General features: G+C 43.7%; 1 protein-coding gene across 1 annotated transcript; it reads left to right on the top strand.

Moving 5' to 3' along the window:
- Positions 1 to 20377: 20377 nt before the first annotated feature.
- foxd7 (forkhead box D7) lies at positions 20378 to 21473 on the top strand. The gene has a single exon (XM_086184878.1). The coding sequence runs from the start codon at positions 20382 to 20384 to the stop codon at positions 21384 to 21386; it is 1005 nt and encodes a 334-aa protein (XP_086041004.1). The 5' UTR covers positions 20378 to 20381; the 3' UTR covers positions 21387 to 21473.
- Positions 21474 to 21852: the final 379 nt, after the last annotated feature.

Here is a 21852-nt window from a genome sequence, read left to right as displayed (position 1 = left end):
CCTGTCAGGATGTCCTAAATACTCTCTAAAGAGTCTCCAGCTGGTCCAGAACGCTGCAGCGAGGGTTTTGACGGGAGTTAAGAAGAGAGAACACATCTCTCCCACTTTAGCTTCTCTCCACTGGCTTCCTGTAGGATCTAGAATCGACTTCAAAATCCTTCTGCTGACTTATAAGGCTCTCAATGATAAAGCTCCATGCTATTTGAAAGAACTCATTAGTCCCTACTGTCCCACCCGAGCACTCCGCTCCCAGAATGCAGGTCTTTTAGTGATTCCCAGTATCAATAAAAACAGACTGGGAGGTAGAGCCTTTAGTTACCGGGCTCCTCTACTGTGGAACCAGCTCTTTCCATGGGTCAGAGAGGCAGACACTCTAACTATCTTTAAGTCCAGGCTTAAGACTTTCCTTTATGACAGAGCCTACAGTTAGGACTGGTTCAGGTAACTCTGAACCATTGATAGCTATGCTGCTACAGGCTTAGACTGCTGGGGGACACATCAGGTTACATGGAGCCCTCTCCTCTCCTCTCCTCTCCCCTCCTCCTCTCTCCTCCTCTCCTCCCTGCACATTTTTGGAACTGTCATTACCATTACTTGTTGCACTTTGTAGTTTGGCCTTGGTGTCTCGCAGTCTCTCTGTGTTTCCACAGATCCACCAGAGCTCCATCTCTCTCTTCCAACCGCCGCATGCATCGCCCCACAATCCCCCTTTTTTTTATCCCCTGTTGTTACATCAGCCCACGCTCCCCTTCCATGAACCAGTCTGCCATCCATCCATCCCCATCAAGCTGGCTTGCTCTCCCTGCCTCCCCTACCAGAAACTTCCCTCTTCAACTGTTATTAACATTTCCATGTTTCCCACATTTTGCATTGTAAACTGTTTTCTTGTCTGTAACAACATCTACTGCACGTCTGTCCGTCCTGGGTGAGGGATCCCTCCTCTGTTGCTCACCCTGAGGTTTCTCAGATTTTTCCCTGTTAAAAGGGTTTTCTATGGAGTTTTTCCTCAGTCGATGTGAGGGTCTAAGGGCAGAGGATGTTGTTATGATGCCATGTGAAGCCCTTTGAGACAAACTGTCAGTGAAAACGGACTCTACAAATAAAATTGCCTTGCCTTGCTTTTTTAAACTTTTGCTAAATGAGATTGCCTTGGCGTTCCTCTTGCTGTTTCATCTGAAGTTTCCTATCCAAAGAGCACCTCAAACAATTTCTGAGTGCATTAAATGCTCTTAGACAGACATTTTGTGAGTTCATTTTTAGAGTTGTTACATCCATCCATCCATTTTCTACTGCTTATCCTGTTCTGTAGCCTATCCTAGTTGCCTTCATTGAGAGGCAGGGTGCACACTGCACACCCTGAGAGCCAGTCCATCGCAGGGCCAACATATGTAGACAGACAACCATTCACTCTCACAGCCACCTACGGTCAATTTAGAGTATTCAATTGGCCCCTCTTGCATGTCTTTGGACTGTGGGAGGAAGCCAGAGTACCCAGAGAGAACCCACGCAGCTACAGGGAGAACATGCAAACTCAACACAGAAAGACCTCATGCTCAAGCCAAGGCTCAAACCTGGAACCTTGTTGCTGTGAGGCAACAGTGCTAACCACTGCACCACAGTGCCGCCCCATTTGAGTCATTTTTGAAACAATTTCTTCAAGGCATTCTTGAGATATCTGGTGAATGGTTAAGGGTTCATACAGATGGATGGTCAACCTGAACACCTTGAACACCTCCTGCCAGCCTGATTAGAGCCTGTAAGTACCCTTGTTAACTGCTGAGTCATTTGACCTGAGAGTGAATTTGAGCCAATTAAACCCATTCCCATCACAGGCAAAAATCAGATGTTAGTGGATGTTTTTGAGTTATTCTTGTGAGTGGAAAAGGGACTTTACTGTCATTGTCAGACACAGAAGGCAGCTATTTTCAGGGATGAAATTTTTGAAAATTTTCTGCAATTTGTTTCTGAGTAGTTAGTGTTGCAGAGTAGTTGTGTAGTTCAGTTTTGTGTAGTGACTGAGCTGGAATGAAATGAACCATTAAAGCCATGGCCAGAACTGAGCAATGATTTGCTGTAGGATCATCACTGTGAACATATTCGTTTGCACAAATATGATCATAAAGTACTATGTACTGTTCATATAATTAACAATTAATGTACAATGATGTCTTTGACACCAAGATTCACCCTACTGCCATTAGTGACCACGCACCAGTCACTCTGACACTTTTTTAATACATGATTTAATACATCATTGCTCAAGGACCCCAATTTTCTTAAATTCTTTAACGAGGAATGGACAATATTCTGTGAGATAAACGACCAGCCTGATGTCTCAGCATGTGTGCTATGGAAGGCAGCAAAAGCAGTCATGCGGGGCAAAATAATATCTTACTCTTCATATAAGAAAAAAAAGGAGAAAGCTCTCGAAACAGAATTAAATGAAAAAATTAAATCCTTGGAGACAACTTATGCCGCCTCCCAAGAGGAAGATCTACTGAGAGAATTAAGGGAATTAAAACTAAAACGAAATGATTTACTCGACATCAAAACACAATTTCAGCTGTAGAGATTACACTTGGAGAACTTTGAACATAACAATAAATTCAGCAGATTTTTGGCAAACCAACTAAAACAGAACAAAGAAAGAGCAACAATATCCTCCATTAAGGACTCCGATGGGAAAACAACCTAGGACCCAGAAGAAATTATTTACATTTTTAGGGAGTTCCAAATCCAGCATCGAAACCTTTCTGAGAACAATTGACTTGCCAAAATTAAATCAGGACCAAATAATGGCTCTAGAGTCACCTATTTCAGTCGAGGAACTTCAAGAAGCCCTTAAACTTATGCCAAACAAGAAAGCCCCGGGACCGGATGGCTTTCCTGCAGAATTCTACAAAGAGTTTTGGCCTGAGCTTGCACCAATATTTTACAAAATGTTCACTGAAATACAGGAAACCTCGACCATGCCACCCGACACGAACCGTGTGATTATTAGCCTTCTCCTTAAACCGGACAAAGACCCAGCACTTCCATCAAGCTATCGTCCAATATCACTTATAAATGCAGATATTAAAGTTATCTGCAAGGCGCTAGTTAGAAGGCTTGAAAAAGTACCTCATGTAATACATCCTGACCAGACCGGGTTTATTAAAGGACGACATTCTACCAACCACACACGTAGACTTATCAACCTGATAGACTACTGTAACAGTCAGAGCAAGGATGCCATAATTGTCTCCTTAGATGCAGAAAAAGCATTCGACAGGGTAAATTGGAATTTTCTTCTCACCACATTACAAAAGTTTGGGTTTGGAGATAACTTTGTGAACTGGATCAAAACATTTTACCGCACTCCCAGTGCAGTGTGTTAGAACAAATTATCTTGGTTCAAAACTCTCAATGCTAACATCTCCAAATTTCTCTGGAAAGCTAAACCACCACGTATAAGCTTAAAGTCTTTACAAAAGAGTAAAGACTATGGTGGCTTGGAACTACCAGGCTCACACCGATCTGGAACAATCCTGAAATTCTGCAAAATAAAAAATCAATACATTTTGCTGCATGGGTCGATAAAGGGATTAAAAATCTAGAGCATATCTTCCAAGACAACGAATTCATAGAATTTAACCAAATTACAGCAAATTATGGTATTAACAAAAATAAATTTCTGGAATATCTTCAGCTGAAATCTATAATACAGGCACGGTTTGACCTTATGCAGTTGGACTTAGAGCTTCCACCCAGAATAACAGATTTTTTACAGCTTTCACCCCCTAAGCTACTGTCTAAAATTAACTCAATAGTTTCTACAACAGAATTTATAATCTCTATTCCTTCCTCCAAATGGCAGAAAGATCTGTCGATCAACCCAGACCCTAACTTTTGGATACAAATCTGCTCCAACACATTTAGAAGGATTTGAAGTGGTAACCTACAATTAATAAATAACAAGATTCTCCACAGAACACACTATACAGGACAAAGGATGTTCCAGATGGGCCTCACACAAACAAACATTTGTCCAAATTGTGCAACTGGCTCACCAGACTGCTATCTGCATGCTATTTGGCTTTGTACACCTGTTAACAATTTTTGGCAGGGGGTTTGTAAAGACCTATCACGGTGGTTAGGGTACCCCATCCCCACCTCCCCCTCACTTTGTCTGCTAGGTGACCTCACTAATGTTAATATGGAAGTAAACAAATCCTGCATGCTTCTCACTGCTCTAAGCATCGCAAAAAAGGCCATCCTGAATAATTGGAAATCCAAGAACAACCTAAGCATTACTCAATATTGAAACCTTTTATTAGACCACATTTCCATGGAGAGAATGTCTGCTTGGGAGGAAAGTCGATCGTCAGAGTTCGGACAAATCTGGTCCCCGATAATGAAATCCATCACGTAGTTTCGATGGGGGGAGCTGGGCTACGTGGCCCTGGACCCCAGGTGGCTATGGACACTGGCTTCCTTGGGTGTCCAGTGGCTCGCTGAGCTGATGGGCCCAGGCTTACTGCCTCCGGGGGCTGCTTTGAGTCTTGCCTGTGCGGGATGGTGTAGGGGGCGTGGGGGCAGCTTCCCCTATCACGGTGGCACCCTGTGGGATTGGGGGTTGGGGGGTCCTTGGGCTGGGTCGGGGCTTCCCCGCGGTATGGGGGGTCTAGGGCCCTGGTGCCTGGGGTCCGTGCCAGTCTCCCGGTGGGGTCCTGCGGGGGGGGGGGGGGGGGTGCGGCGCTGGCCAGGTCCCCAGGCACTGGCGGGGAGTGCTGGGGCCTGCTGTGGCGGCCTGAAGCTTGACCTGCTCTGGGGGGAGGGGGAGAACAGGGGATGGGTGGAGGGTATGGGGGTGGAGGGTGGGGGGGTAGCTCTGTACGGGGGCGGTGGGCCTGGTCGTTGTAGTGGGCTGTAGTTGCCCCGCCTTGGCGTGAGGTGTGGGCGGTTGTAAACCTCGCTGCTGGCGGGCCCCTTAGGGGGCTCTGGCCGGATCTTGGGCTGGATGGGCTCTATGCCCCTGGGCTCAGCTCGTGCTGCGGGGGGGGGGGGGGGTTGCCCAGTGGGCCCGAGGTCCTCTGTCTGCCCTGTCTCTCTGTGGGCTACCTCCGGGCAGGGATTGCTGCTCCTATGCTTTCCTGCGGGTCCTGGCATGGGTTGGGCCTGGGGGGTGGCCTGGGGCTCCCTGTGTTCTGGGGGTTTCTGGGTGCCCTGGTGGCTTGGTCCTGACCTGCCTGCTATCCTGGACTGGGGGCGTGATGTTCTGGTCCCCCACATCAGCTACAGTCAGCTACCCACAGCATCCAAGACAAACCGTAGCACACACATACACACACACACACAGCTGCTGAACAGGACAGGTTTAAAAAAGAAAATAATAATAATAATAATAATAATTAATGTAAAAATGTATGGATTGTATAAGTTTTTTGGGTCTAAAAATAGCCCTGTATGCAAACCAGGACCTTCTCTGTAGTGTGATCATCCTGTAACCTCACTTCACAGTTTCTAGGTATTATCCATCCATCCATCCATCCATCCATCCATCCATCCATTTTCTGCACTGCTTATCTGCTGGGGAGGGGGGCTGGAGCCTGTCTCAGCTGACGTCAGGCAAGAAATGGGGTACACCCTGGACAGCACTGAGGATCACATTCAGTATCTTGCTCAAGGATACTTGAACATGGTCAGCGGGGGAAGTGAGGATGAAACCAGCGACCCTTTGTTTGATAGACGGCAACTCTACCACTGAGCCATGCCACCCTTTTCTAGGTATTCAAGATCATGGAAACATGAAAAAACATCAAACTAATAATATTATAAACTGAAGGCAGAACTGTCTTGATCAGCATTGTTAACGCTGCATTGTCAAATTCAGAATAGAATTGGAAATTCTTCTTCCAACATACAAAGTCCTAAACAATCAGGCACCTTCATATTTGACAGAGCTCATAGTCCCCTACTATCCAGCCAAAACCTCCTAGGATGCAGGGTTACTTATGGTTCCAAGAGTTTCTAAAAGTTGAATGGGAGCCAGAGCCTTCAGCAATCAGGCTCCCCCCCTGTGGAACAGTCTCTGAGTTTTGATCCAGGATGCAGACACCCTCTCCATGTTTAAGATTAGACTTAAGACCTTCCTTTTAGATAAAGCTTATAGTTAGGTCTTGCTTAGGCTAACCCTAACTTTTGACTTGACTTGACTTAAATAAATTCAATGTGCCATGCATAATTTTTTTGCCAAGTATTTACCCAATCTGTATTTACAGTCTCTAGATTCCACCCACCAAAATTCTTTGAATGCTCTCAACTGGTTATTTGACTGGAAGCATCAGACTGCAAAATGCAGTACAACCACAGAGTTGTTTATCACTAGTTTTTCTGTGCACCCAGTATTGTTTTTGTGGGAGTGGTTTATTATCCCCATTAGGGGATGCATGCTATCTTATAAAAGGCCTTCCAGTATACCCATAGCCACTGTATCAGTGTGCCTCCATCATAACGTTATATGGTGTCAGAAGTGGACAGCAGCAGAATGTTTCGATGCAGCCAGAAGATGTTTAAGACTGTTGGTAACGTTAAGGCTAATATGCCTCTGTCTACAGGTCCCTATCTGTTTCTGAGCTAGAAAAAGAGGGATATGTGCCCGAGGTAGAATTTCTGGGTTCTATTGGAACTGACTCAGAGGAACCTTAGACAGCTACACTTAGCCTGTTCAACGAAGATGTCCTCTTCCAAATAAATTCTGGAGTGGACATAACGGTGATACCACAGAGTCTCTACCACCAGCTGTCAACAGGCCCACTTCTACACACGGCCTCCATGGCCCCAATCAAACACCTCTGGATGTGAGAGCTGTGCTCCAGACTGAGCAGCTACACAGTGACTAGAAAACAACAAGACATCTATGTGGTTTGTGGCCTCTGTACAGCTTTATTATGCCGCCCAGCTCTCACAGCACACGGACTAGTGGTCAGACCAACACAGATGCATGCAGTGTCCCCTGACCTAGTGCAGGAGGTCAAACGAGCTTTCCTTAACCTGTTCAAAGGAGGAGGATGGGGTTAGTTAAAAACCTGGGTAAATCACCTCGCTGATAAATCCAAGCCCATCAGAGAGACACTAAACAAGAACAGTCCATGGAGCTGGGGACCCCAAAAATGTCAGGCTTTCAGCAACATCAAAAGTGACCTCACAGCCCCCCCTGGACTAGCCCGCTATGACACGAGAGCAGACACAAAGGTCTCAGCAGACATGTCGTCCTGTGGTCTTGGGGCCATTTTGCTACAGAGAAAGGACAATGCGGACATAGCCTGTGCATCCAGAGCCCTCTCCAGCACTGAACGCACTATGCACAGGTGGAAAAAGAGGCCCTTGCCACTACATGGGCCTGTGAGTAGTTTCGGGACTTTCTAATAGGGCTCACGTTCCAAGTTGACACTGACCATAAACCTGGCTGGCTCTGCTTGGCTTGAAATGCCTTGATGAACTGTCACCCAGAAACCAGCGTTTTTGCATGAGACTGATGCATTTTATCTTCTCCATCGCACACGTACCAAGCAAGGACTTAGCCATGGCAGACACTCTGTCTGGGGCACCTATGTCTCAGGGCCCTCTGCAGGCCAGTCAGATGAATGAGCAGGTTGTTGAGGCGCTTGTGAACAGTGTCCTCTCCTCTCTCCCCATTACTGAAAAACTCCTCCAAGAACTCAGACAGGAATAAGAGGCAGACAGACTGTTATCCCAGGTAAAACACTCCTGTCAAAATGGCTGGCCTGCAGTGATCTGACATGACTACGATGTGAAACCATACGTGGCAGTGCAGAGCGACATCACCGTGGACCAAGAGCTGCTGCATTAGGGCACAAGACTGATCATCCCCACTTCAAAGCACGTGGACATCCTGAACAGACTACACAAGGGCCACCAGGGCATAACAAAAAAAAGAGAGAGTGCCAAGTCTTCTGTCTGGTGGCCAGGCCTCAGTAAACAGCTTCACGAGAAAGTGAAGAAGTATGACGCCTGTTCTAAGTTCAGAAGACAAGTCCCTGAACGTCTACTCCCAAGCCCTACTACAGAGGCACCTTTGGAAAAGATCGGTGCTGACGTCTTTCACCTTGACAACTCAACCTATCAGGTGGTCTCTGACTAGTTTTCAAGGTTCATGGAAATCACAAAGCTGACCTCAGCCACATCAAGCACAGTGGTGGAACAGATGAAATCATGGTTCTCCCGACACGGAGTCCCCCTTCAGTACAGTATCAGTATGGTTCAGTATGGTTAAATGGTTTATCACTACTTCTGGTTTTGCTATGAACATTTATTTACATGTTGTATTAGTTTTAGGTTGGTTAAAAGAGTGGCATGTTCAGCAGTAATCTTTGACTTAGAGCTTTAAATACAATAGGACTCTTTATTGGTTTTCTAGAGAGGAAGATGTGGGAGTGGCTTAGCTAATAAAAGGCTTTCCAGTATACCCACAGCCACAGTGTCAGTGTTCCTCCATCATAACATTACAGTTTTCTCTGTTTTAAACACTTAATGATCCCAAAGGTAAAACTTTAAACACAGCAGAATGTGTGGATCCCAGTTTTATTCATTCTTGTCTTAAGCTTTTACCATCTTTCCTCAAAGTTCTTTTCTTAACAAGGGCTGCATTTGTCAGAGTGGTACAGTCCTTTAACATTTTTGGAATGCTGTGGGTGGGAAACAGGGTGGGAGAAACAGTGGGAAAGAAGGAAGAGAGGAAAATAGGGTATAAAAAAGTGGGAGAGAGAGAGGAAGCCAGAGAAAGTTCTTAAGATATATTGCTTGTGTCACCACTCTGCCTTTTTTGCCTATGTGATTTATTTCCTACAGTTTGGAAAAAGAAGTGAGCTCACATCCTTAGAAGTTGACCCAGTCCACATGAAGGACAATGATGTGAGCATGTGAACTGTGAGGAGAGACTGCTGCAGCTTCAATGAATACTTATGTATGAAAAATACAGAAAAAAAATGCTGCTTGGGCGTGGAAAGGCCTGTGAGGTCAGTCATTTTCCTGCAGACACGTGAGGGATTGTTTAAAATGAGTGCCTCCATCTTTCATGGTTGTGAATGCGAGGTCCCGGACCCACCCTCCCCATAGAGAGCACAGGCTGTTGGGGGAAAATAAGAGGGTGTACTGGCCCGAGGAGAACACTGCAGTGCCACCCTCTAATCATGTTTCACTCACATACGCACACAAAAAGAGAGACACCGTACATGTGGAAACAATAAAACAAACAATATATAGAACACTTCAAATGGTATGGTAAAAACACACTGCTGAGGAGTTCAACCTTGTGTTCCATTGATACATGTATGAGGTTTTTTTGCCGAGATCGATAGTTACATGAGATTTTCGATCCTTATTATTAAAATTAATGAGACTTATATATCTTGTTAATATGGTAATGATAATCTTAACAACTGAGTATTGTTTTTATGATGGTTGAAGCATAAATACTATCCCCCCCAAGTACAAAGCTTATCTTTTGCTATACACAAACTACACTGTGGACACAACTTCAATGTTATCACAACTACCTATGTCCCTCTTCTGTTTAATACTCAGTGATGTTTATTGTCTCATTTAACCACTTTTTAGCAACTGCATTTTTTTGTACATACCAAAACTTTGAGGGGGCTCAGAGGTAGAGTGGCCGTCTTGCAACCAAAGTGTCACTGGTTCGACCCGCACTTCGGCAGAGACCATATTAAAGTATCCTTGAGCAAGATACGAAATTCCTCATTGCTCCTGATGGCCCTGCAGTGGACTGGCAACCTGTCCAGCGTGTGTTTCATTTCTCGTCCAATGTCTGCTGGGATAGGCTCAAGCCCCCGCGACCCTTAGTAGATAAGTGGTATAGAAAATGAATGGATAAAAACTTATAAATTCAAGTGTGTGGTATTTGTTGATGTGTTTTATACTCTTGAACAAAATGTTGAGTGTGAACAACTGGCTTTATTTCAGGTGTCTAACCGTAATTTCAATAGACTATGAGACCAGGGAACTGGACATAAAACAATGGTAACTTATTTCCTCTGGGGTTGGGGACTCATCTCTACGCCTTTCACTGAACACAACAGCAGAAACTGTTGAACTAGCAAAGGTAAATATAAATTAAGGCCCAGAGTAATGCTGCATCCAGAATCGCATATGTACTGCAGAGTATGTGGGTCTGGGTATCATTAACAAACATGATATAATGTGGGAAAACACACTGAATGACTGGGGGGCTCAGAATATCCCGCTTAAAAAAAATGGGATAATTGAGAGACACTACTTGAGTGTTTGTGGTGAAAGAAATAATGAATATGAAACAATTTGCCCTACTAGCCTGAATAAGGCCTTTGAAATCTTTCACAGTATCAGACATGCGCAAAAAAGACCACGATCTCAAACAGCTATGCTGCACTACTTGGATAGAACAAATAGTCTCATCAGCTGAACTGTGATTTTGTCTTGTGAAAACATGCCAAACCAGTGTCCACACACACAGACACATGCACATTCACTGCTAACCTATCTGGCTGAGCCATTGAACTACAAATCTTTCAAAACCCAGGGAAGAAAGAGCACAGATCTTTAAATAGACTGCTGAGATTGAAACATCATTTGCATGTCAGTGGATTGTGGTCAGAGAAAATGCTTTTGATTGACTTAGGTGATTTATAGCCGCTCAATCTTCGAAAAAGAATTTGTTTGTTTTAACTTCCCTTTCACGTGACTTTTCTCCTATTGTTAAGGGCTTAAAGAGACGTAAAAGCAAAACAACAAAACAACTTCTGTGTTTTTCATGAATCTTGAGTTGCACAAAAAAAAAAAAGAATTCAGAAGAAAAGGCAGCGGATTCCATGTTGCTGCTGTGCTGCATGGGGGATTTTGGCGTTGTGTGATTGAGGCTTTTACTGCCAAGCACAGATGGGACGAGAGGTTAAAGGTTTTTCTTTGGTTTTGTGTGTGTGTGTGTGTGTGTGTGTGTGTGTGTGTGTGTGTGTGTGTGTGTGTGTGTGTGTGTGTGTGTGTGTGTGCGTGTGTGTATTGCTGCATTCTTTTCTGGTGTATGTGTATCATGATAAAATATATCATTATTGTTGGTTACTTTCTGCACAGTTCTTATCGGACATCTTTACTGGCAAAATTAGGCCCAACTTTTTATATATATATATTTTTTCTTCTGGGTTTAAACTTCAAAAGATTTTATTATATCAGCAAGAGTTAAGCAGTAAAATGACTCCTGTGTTTGTTTTAATGTTGGTGCTTGTCTACATTATGTCAGTAGGTATATGTGTGTGTGTGTCATTTTTTAGCTTGACTAGCTTTAACCAGAGTGAGGTCTACCCTGTGGGGGGATTAAACCCCTTGAGTGCATTGTTCATCAATCCATACTGTTGTATATTTACATTTTGTGGGCCAATTCTTATTATTTACAAAATAATGAATCAAACCTCTGAAAGGAATAACCTTACGGACACTTGTAAAAACAATTATTGGCAAAAACCCAGGAGCTAATATTTTTCTAGCTTCAGACTCATATAGTGCATTTGCCAAAAGCTATTCGACTCTTCCTCAACTTAAGTTCTTCTCATTCCTCCACATGAAATCAAAAATCCATCTATTTTTTTTTTGAGTTATGCTCATGAACAGCCCGACAAGCAAAATGCCAGTGATCAGAGTCATCACATTACCTTCCAGGTGGAAGTACTAAAACCTATTCAGTAAAATAATACATTTTTGTACAACCTGGCCTATACTGCTATAAATACATGATGTTTTTAAGAGTATTATAAAGCAAAAATGGGGAAGAAAGTTCCAACACAAATCTATTATGGATATATTATGGGTGAAAGAAGTGTTGTTGCAGTTATTAAAGACTGGAAAGTCCCAATAGGGTTAAAGTAACACGCAGGCAAGGTTTTCCTTACTTCAGGACAAATAAGAAGCTGATGTTACTCCAACTCTTCCAATCCTTCCCAACAAGCTGGTGTGAAATTATCAAGTCAAAAACTAAAGATTTTATCCTTAAATTCCTATTCTAGCAATGATTTAACCTGAAAAATTTGCTGTTCTTCATCAAAAATCATATATTCAAAGTCCAAGTGAGCAGCCCTCAACTGCTCACCTGCTATTGCCATAAACTTGTGCAATTTTTCTCTATTGCTAACAACTGTACCTTCTACTATCACAAGTGCCACGATAGGAACAATTCATCTGTTCAAACCAGAAACTGATTCCGGAGAAAAAGAATGAATTCTACGGAGTCGACTCAAGACGGACATATCAGAATTGCAATGTATGTTATTCATTGCTCCTAACAATATTAGAAACACAACTACGGCAGATAACATAATCATTAAAACACGGACTAGCAAACTGAGGAGCAGCTTTTCCCCCAGAGCCGTAGCCTTAATCAGCCCCCTCTCCCTCCAAACACAAGGACTCACTGATGGACTATAAACATGTTGTTGTGCAATGACCTGCTCATTCCACCTCATTATTTAAGCTCATCAAATCAGACACTTCAGTGCAGATTTTTTTGCACTATATGCTGCTGTAAATACTTGTTTTCACACTTTTTATGCTTGTTCTCTGTATTGTTTGTCTTCTACTTGTCGTAGGTGTTTACTGTTGTTGTCTGGTGTTATTTTGAGAGGTGCCAACAAAGTTTTGTGGTAGAAATGCAATGACTATGAATGATCCTTAATCCTTTATCCCTCATCCTTGAATTCGCCGCCCATTCAGCCTGACCACATTAGCAATAACCTCAACATTTGTTTGCTAAACTCAGTCCAATCATTAGCTCTCACAAGCTAAACAATAATACCACTGACCTGTCCAGTGACAATACATCTCATGAGATAAATGAGATGTAACCCTAACCCTATGAAAACTTTTCTAACTGAGTTCTTGTTTTTGAAACTGTCCTCAGTACAGTGAAGTTTAAAGTGGATATGCTCAGCTATGGCACTGACATCTCATTTCACTCCTTTCACTCCCCATATATTTTGAAGCATATGAAAAACAGGGTGGCGGCACGGTGGTGCAGTGGTCAGCACTGTGGCCTCACAGCAAGAAGGTTCTGGGTTCAAGTCCCAGCTCAGGCACGGGATCTTTCTGTGTGAGTCTCCATGTTCTCCCTGTGCCTGTGTGGGTTCTCTCTGGTACTCCAGCTTCCTCCCACAGTCCAAAGACATCAAGAGGGGACGAGGCTGATTGATACTCTAAATTGACCGTAGGTGTGACTGTGAGTGTGAATGGTTGTCTGTCTCTATGTGTTGGTCCTGTGATGAACTGGTGACCTGTCCAGGGTGAACCCCGCCTCTCGCCTGAAAGCCACTGAGATAGGCTCCAGCCCCCCCCCCCCCCCCCCCCACGACCCTTAACAGGATAAGCGGAGGAAAATGGATTGATGGATATGAAATATGACATGAATATCATTTGTTGCAGCTTATCAGGGCTTGCGTGATTTTACCAGAGAACAGAATGAAAATTGGAACTGACAATTGTCTGGCATATTTACATCCTACAGAAGTACATGCTCACAAATCCAGATTGCATCCACTTATGAAAGAAAATTATGCCATGATGTATCTAAATGAATCTTAATATGCGCCACTGGCTGTACTACTGCTGTCCATGCATATGAGAGAATGTGAGGGGTGTGGGCTGAGTTTGGGACAGCAGCTGCCAAAATATGTGGAAACTAGAAGGCCTGGTTGGTTTGCTGACAGCATGCCACTGAAAGAATGCGTCTGTCAGCTTTGCATTGTCCGGTGGGAATTACCCCAGGAATGTGTTAATCTCACAGCTGAAGGCATCAGTATCACTTAGGTTTGTGGTTTTGGGTGTGAAATTTAAAAAAAAACTACAGCATGCATAACAGTGAGAATGAGGGGATTGTTTTTAGCTGTAAATTGTATACCCTTATAGTGTGATTTTACACACTTATGTGAAAAAATGATAAAAAGTTGAATACGATATCTCCTATATCTCCTGCCTCCAGTGTGCGCGAACGTGCGCACACACAAACACGCACACAGGCACATGCACATCCACATGCATGCATGCCCACACACACACAAAACTCATGTTAGGGAGAAACCAGGCAGTCAGTATAGAAGCTTGAAACACCAGTACCCTGAGGTCATGACCCCAGTGTGTTCAGGGACCAGCTGTTGTGTGGGCCGTCTCTACACGTCATATAACTAAACCACCTGCTTCAGACATCGTGGTGCTTTTATGTGGTGCCAACAGTTCGGACCCATGTGACATCTCATGAGAGATTATGTGTTAGTGTCTCAAGGATTTTGCTATATTTTCTTTATTTCTCTCTTTCTCAGAGCTGTTAGGAATAGTCTGCATAGCAGTCTGCTGCAGTCCGAGCAAATCCACCGTCATCTTCCGCTTATTCCTATTAAGGGTCGCGGGGGGGCTGCAGCCTATCCCAGCATCAACAGGCGAGAGGCGGGGTTCACCCTGGACAGGTCACCAGTCCATCACAGGGCCAACACATAGAGACAGACAACCATTCACACTCACAGCCACACCTACAGTCAATTTAGAGTATCAATCAGCCTCGTCCCCTCTTGATGTCTTTGGACTGTGGGAGGAAGCTGGAGTACCAGAGAGAACCCACACAGGAACAGGGAGAACATGCAGACTCACACAGAAAGATCCCGTGCTGGAGCTGGGACTCGAACCCAGAACCTTCTTGCTGTGAGGCGACAGTGCTGACCACTGCACCACCGTGCAGCCCTCTGAGCAAATAATTTTTGTTATATTTTTATTTGCCTTCACTAAATCAGCAAATCTATTTCCCATTGACATCTGAAATTTGTCACAGCCAAACTTTGGGAAGGCTCATGAAAGAACGAGTGCATTCCAAGCCCTGCTGGGTATGTTTATACGCTGGATTCAGGAGTATCACTGCCCAGATTCACTACCATCTTCCTGCTCACGTCATCACACTGCCCCACAAATAGTCTTTTGTTGTTTTTTCTTCTGTACATAAAACTAAATCCGTCTGTTTTGGAAGAGCTGTAACAAGATGTCAGTGCGATAACAGCCGAGGTGATGATGATGATGTAGTCCAATCTGAAGCAGCAGGAGCGTCACTCTATCTCATCTTTATCTACAGTGTATCAGCCACTTGGCACCAGGCGGGCAGCAAAACTAGCACTGTAATTAAATGGTTCATGCTGAGCCTAAAAGCATTACTTCCATCCTAAAGCCAAATTAGAAACTAGCTCAGTGCAGAACACAAGACTACGGAATAACTTCTGCTGTCAAGCTTAATTGAGTGAATTGCTGGCATGCGTTCAGGCAATTTGAATCATGCAATGCCACATATTCTGACAGTGTGACCAAAGTGTCTCACACAGCATTCAGTACAGAGACAGCAAGAGAGACACATTGTAAGAGGGAAATTCTAACAGAGACAACTTCTGCAAATACAAGCAAAAAGTTCTGATATCAGGCCAAGTTTAAACATTTGGCTTTCGAACAGCCAGAAAATCATTGCTAGTGCAGGAGCGCCCTCTATTGGAGAAATCTTTTCAAATCAACTGCATCTCAGGGAGGGCATGAGTTAGTTGCAGTAAAGTATATATGTATGTATGTATGTATGTATGTATGTATGTATGTATGTATATAAAAATAAAAGCAGTGATCATGAGATACATCAGCCCCCCCATAGAAGGGCATACAGAGAGCTCATAGAAAGGATCAGTCCATCTTGGAATTTGAAATGAGAACTGTATGATTTTGTTTAACAGCAGCTCGGGCTTTATTGTTTAAAAAAAAAAAGACATAAAATTATTACATATAGACTGATATCAGGATTATTATTGGATTTGTGGGAATTCATTTTCTCATTTCTTTTTATTGAAAACTCCATTGAAATTAAGTGATATGTGAATAATTTATGGCCTCCTGTGATTTTTCAAATTATGTAGGTCATATTGCGATTTTTTTTTTTTGGGAAAATTTGATGAAGCCAGTTCATTTTTTTTTTTCTACAGGTAACAGAACACAGGAAGGACTAGCGTGTTTTTTAGGTATTTTTCTTACTGTGCAGCAAGGCTGATATTAAAAACTATAATGTGCTTGACATGCGCCTTTAATTTCAAGGAAATTACAATGGCCAAATCATTATCAGCAATTCTAAATGACATGGATCCTGACTGGTAGCAAAAAAACAAAACCCCCCCAAAAAAAGGTTTTCAATCTTTTTCAAGAATTGTAACGGCTCTCATCATTGCTGCCGATGAGATTCTTCTCGTTCCCAGGAAGTCATTTTATCATTTTATCTTAGTGACATGCCCAGTCGCATTTCAGCTCGGTGCATTTAGTGTTTGGCACATACAGTACCTCAAACGTGCAATCACTGACGGCTGAAAGTGACACTTTGTACAGGGTGAAAACAAACGCACTGTTCAAGCAGGTCACATACATGAAGCTCTCAAGACTGCTGCTGGACCGTACCAAATACCCTGCCTCCGAAGGTGTTCAGACTTGGACAGGAGGCCCCAAGATGCATTTCCCATTTTCACCACAAGATGCCGTCAATAGAGAGGGATCAACAACTGCCACTGCGCTGTCATTGACAAGACGTGAGATATTCTGCATGTGTGGATGCTGATAATGATGACGACGATGACAATGACGACATCAGTGATGATGATGATGGTGGAGGGAAGTCGTTGCACTGGAGATGATGACAGGAGATTGCGTCACCTTGTTTTCAGCTCCTAAATATTGGGTTAATGACCAGTATAGCATGGGAAATGTACAAATGCGCTCTTGTACTTACTCATTTCCACCAGCCTAGATTTCAACTGTTTATCCTTTCACTTTCAATATTTCAACTTTTTATCCATTAGGCCACTTCTTGCCAATTATCCACTGTTTTTTTTCTAATTATTAGGTGAACTAGTTGTTCTGATTTCTCTGCTCACCCGTGAACCATTGCTCACATTTGAGTACAAGCTACCCAGTTTCTGTGTTACAGCTGATTCAACATGTCAGTTTAGATTTTCTTTCTTTCAAAAGCTAAATGAACATGGCAGTGCTGAAATTGGAATAAAATGTATACATCAAATAAAGTTAAACTGCATATGTTGCTATGCAACTGTACTATATTACATGAGATTCTTCACTGCATGCATACGTGTGCGTGTGGGTGGGGTGCGTGAGTGTGCCTGTGTGTGTGTGTGTGTGTGTGTGTGTGATGCTATACATTGAGGACTAGTATACATAATTCACCACAGAGTGAGGACAGTTCTGGAAAGTGACAACATTCCAAAACTGTCCTCACATTTTCAAAGGGAAGTTTGAAGGTCAAGACTTGGTTTTATGGTTGAGGTTTAGGTCAAGGTTAGAGTCTGGCAGTCAGTTGAGATGGTTAGGCTTGGGATAGTCAATGTCAGTGTAAGTCCTCACAAAGATATAAGTACAAGGGTGTGTGTGTGTGTGTGTGTGTGTGTGTGTGTGTGTGTGTGTTGTGTGTGTGTGTTCTGATTCCTGATGCCTTCAATTACATGTTCTATTATTGTCCTTTGCCCTGCCAAGGTTTCAAAGGGATGAAGATCAGAGGAGGTGCATTCATTGCATTCGAACAACTCCTCAAGCAACCTCTCCCAATGAAAAACACGTTCTGTTTTATCACTCCCTTAATTATGTTGACGACTTCAGTTTTTCCCCCCAGAAAAGAAAACTTTTCAACTGCATAGCTCACAAAAACTTCAACTTCATGACTTGAAAACCGGATGGGTTCTTCCCTCAAGAATGGTCACATTTCCCGGGATTGTGTAGTTCTGGCGAAATGATGTCGTTTTACCACATCTCAGGTGGCTGCTTCCATTTGCTCACCTGTAGCAGAACAATTGACATCTGTACAACGGTTGATTTTAGAGGGTTTTTTTTTTTTTCTTAAAAATTCCAGCAAAGTGTAAAAAAGCTTAGGTGAAATCATCGGTTTAATGTTGCGTCTGCTACGATGGCCTGGTGAGCCCTACATTTACTGCTGCTTCGTGACGTTATTTGAAACAAAGCAGGGATGAACAATATGGGTTCATGATCTGTCTTAGCAGATATTTAATATATATTAATATGTTAGAACTGGACCGATGAGCCATCGCTGACGAAACAATTTGGGCTTTTTCAGATGTTTTGGAACTAAAGAAAATTTTCATGCTATTTCGACTGTGTGTTTTTAATGTGAAAGTGAATACCATAGAAACTTGATTTCTACATATAATATTGACATCTGTAACCAGAATTAGGAAGTACAAATTCTTACTGTTTCTGTAGCCTACGTAATTCGATTTTCAAGTATCTGTACACGCGCGCGCGCGCGCGCACACACAAACACACACACACACACACACACACACAATTTACGGCAACCTTGCACTTCTGTTCTCTTTCTTAGCACATGTATCTTCTTCCAGCTACCTGCCGAATCAGTACACATAGATGTGTCAGCAAACAAATATCATGCATCCCTGACACAAACGTGCAAGTCGAGGCACGTTGAACGACTCTACGCACGTCTTTAATCAATGACAAACGCGCGGCATTGCTCACAATTACACACTTTTGGAGTCAGATTATTTGGGATCAGTGTCGGCATCAGTGTCAAAGCCCACCTTCATCTTTTTAGTTTTTCGCATGATTAAAACCACACAACGCGAGCGGGCCTGGTTCCAATCTGAAGACATGCGTGAGGAATTTTTGGAAATCATCTGCAGCTTTGCCGGTCCCGTAGCCCTAAATAGCCCACCCAGCGCGGTCCCCCTCTCTGCACCCCGAGGTATCGGTACGATTAGAAGCAGGAAATATGGGAATCCTCAACAACGGGGCCCATCATTAAATACAAACAAGCAGAGGCCTCCCAACAATACCAAACGCGCCCTCCTGCCCTGATTCCTCTTCGATGTCGAAGCTGGTGAATATCATCAGATCTCCTCCAAATGCTCTCATTCTGCCCACTCTTGTCCATTAGTAAAGACCCGTGGAGGTTGGAGCTGACGAAGACAGCAAAGGCCAAAATTCTCAGGTTATTCTGACTTGTGAAATATTATTTCTTAATACTATTTCAAATATTACTTCACACTTAATTCATCAGACTTTCCTTAATTTAGAAAAAGACACGAACATGAATCAAAATAGCAACACCAACTCCACGCTATTTTACTCTTGACGCGTAATTATGCGTTAAGCGCAGCTGCGCAAAGGGAAGGCTTGTTCGATTTGTGGTCTTTTAATTCAGCCATCAGAGACAAGGCCTCGTATCCTTGACAGGTCGTGCTGACTTTATTTTGAAATGACACTTGTTTTACCGTCTCATTCGTTTAAAAACAATCTTAGATCGCCAAATGTATTCGACTTAAACGTATCCGCGTGCTTATGGCATATTAGGGTCGACCCTATCGTGTTTTAATCTCTCATTTTCCATGTTGCATGTAGCTCTGCCTCCGACCACAACTACGGAGAAATCAGGTTTCCTTTCAGTCTTTTTAATCCATGATAAACTTTTTGGCAAGTATGCGCCATCCTTTAATCATCGCTCTCCATCAAGCTGCATTTTCTTCTCCCGTGTTGGTGATACAGGACGGAAAGAACAACACTTGGGGCTTCTTCTCAAGCTTGCTATTGTCAAAACGCCTCTACAAGTGAATTTTGTGACGTTGCATTCCTACTTCTTTATTTGAGTAATTACTACCAGCGTGCAACTTTTGGATGCGAATCTTAATATAATGTCCCGTAAAAGCAAAGCAATTACTCCAAAAAAAAAAAGAGTGCACTTTCCGATTGTTTTCTCTGAATGGATCTCTTATGTCAATGACGTTCTTCTGCTACTGCTGGTGCTGCTGCTGCTGCTGATGATGATGAGAGTCCCTTGCTGGCTGGTACAAGCTTCCTTGGTACTCTTTCCGTTCTTTTCATTGGTCAGATTCCATTTTTCCTTATGCCTCGACATGACATCACTTTAACCCGACCCTCAGGAAAGCAGCAGAGATTACAGATGACGTTGGACACCTTGGAGTACCCACACCTCTAACGCCCAAGATAAAAACGCACATTTTGTGCCTTTTTGTATCGACATAGCGGATATCAGCTGTGAAGAGCTGTGGTATGGGGAGACTCCTGTGTAGGGTGGTGGTCGGATTTTGTGAATGAGGACGTGTCGCGCGTAAAAGTGGTCTTCGGAGAGCAGAGCTGTCACTCTTTCACCTGTTGGCAGGTGTTTTTGCCCCCCCCCCCCTACACACACGCACACACACACACACCACACGCACGCACGCACACAGACACACACAAACAAAACACACACACACTCCCCACCCCCGCCCTGGACATATACTATGACATTGGGCTTGGAAATCATGGAGGATATTGTTATCGACGTAGTAGGGGAAGGACTGAGAGAAAACGGAGAGGAGCAGGTCTTTCCTCTGGACGATTTGAGGAACCAGGGAGAACGCAGCCCTTTGTCGCCCAGCTGCCAGGGACAAGAACGGGACACACACAGGCATGCGTCGGCGTGTGTTGCTCCTCCTGCGTCGGCAGTTAAAGGTAAAGGCCCGGTGTCGGTGAAGCCTCCGTACTCCTACATCGCTCTGATAACCATGGCTATACTGCAGAGCCCAAAGAAACGCCTCACTCTCAGCGAGATATGCGACTTTATCAGCCACCGCTTCGTCTATTACCGGGAGAAATTCCCTGCTTGGCAGAATTCTATCCGGCACAATCTCTCACTCAATGACTGCTTCATAAAGATGCCCCGAGAACCTGGGAACCCAGGCAAGGGCAATTACTGGACCCTGGACCCCAACTCCTCAGACATGTTTGAGAACGGGAGTTTTCTGCGCCGGAGGAAGCGCTTCAAGCGACAACATTTCCGTTACGACCAGCTGAAGGAGCAGCACATGGAGCCCAGCGGACCGCAAGGCTTCCCCCACGGTGTCTATGGGCTCGGGGCAGCGGCTCTGCAGCTTCCCAGCCTGGAGATCTATCCTTACCTTCACCACCACCACCACTACCATGCACCAACGCCGTGCACCTCCACCACCATCCCACCTGTCAGCAGCATCTTGCCGGCCCTCTCCAGCTTCTTCTCCCGAAGTGCCCTCACGGCTAAGGCTTTCCTACAGACGAATTCCGGCATTGAGGCGTTCTCTACGGCGCAATGTACTGCGTATTCCTCTCCTCCAAGCTCCCGCGCAGCCTACGTGTCCCCGGCGATCTTCCATCCAGCGTCGGCGGCGTCCCCCCAACTCCTCACTTTACAGCAGGGGTACCAGAAACTGCAGACTCAACTTGGCAGCCTTGACTCAAGCAAACACGTACACAAAGCCTTCAATGAATAATGATCATGTTCCAGCGGACTCTGAATCCTCTCAGGTAACACGGACAGTTTATCTTCAAGCGAAGTTGTTGAAAATTGGATGAACGTTGTATACATACATATATATATGTGTGTGTGTGTGTGTGTGTGTGTGTGTGTGTGTGTGTGTGTGTGTGTGTGTGTGTGTGTGTGCGCGCGCGCGCGTGTGTTTAAAAACTCGCATTGCCTTCCTTTCGTCGCGGAAAGACGCCTTTTTATATGGTTGTGGACCATCGCTTTATATATATGTGTATATATATATATATATATATATATATATATATATATATATATATATATATATATATATATACATATATATACATATATATATGTCCAGTTTGATATACTTTTTTCTCTTTAAAAGAAATAAAAATGTATATTCAAACATTGTGTTCATTGTACAAATTCTTCTGACAATATTTGTATTCTGTTTTTCAAGATATTTA

The sequence above is a fragment of the Aulostomus chinensis genome, chromosome 18 (genome assembly GCF_037954235.1).
Source record: "Aulostomus chinensis isolate RoL2024-O1b breed Wild chromosome 18, RoL_Achi_v1.0, whole genome shotgun sequence".
Taxonomy (NCBI): Eukaryota; Metazoa; Chordata; class Actinopteri; order Syngnathiformes; family Aulostomidae; genus Aulostomus; species Aulostomus chinensis.
Note: the sequence above shows the minus strand (reverse complement) of the source record. Positions and strands in the feature narration are given on the sequence as shown.

Excerpts from the sequence above, each read along its gene's own strand:
- foxd7 (XM_086184878.1), top strand. The coding sequence starts at position 20,382 with ATGACATTGGGCTTGGAAATCATGGAGGATATTGTTATCGACGTAGTA.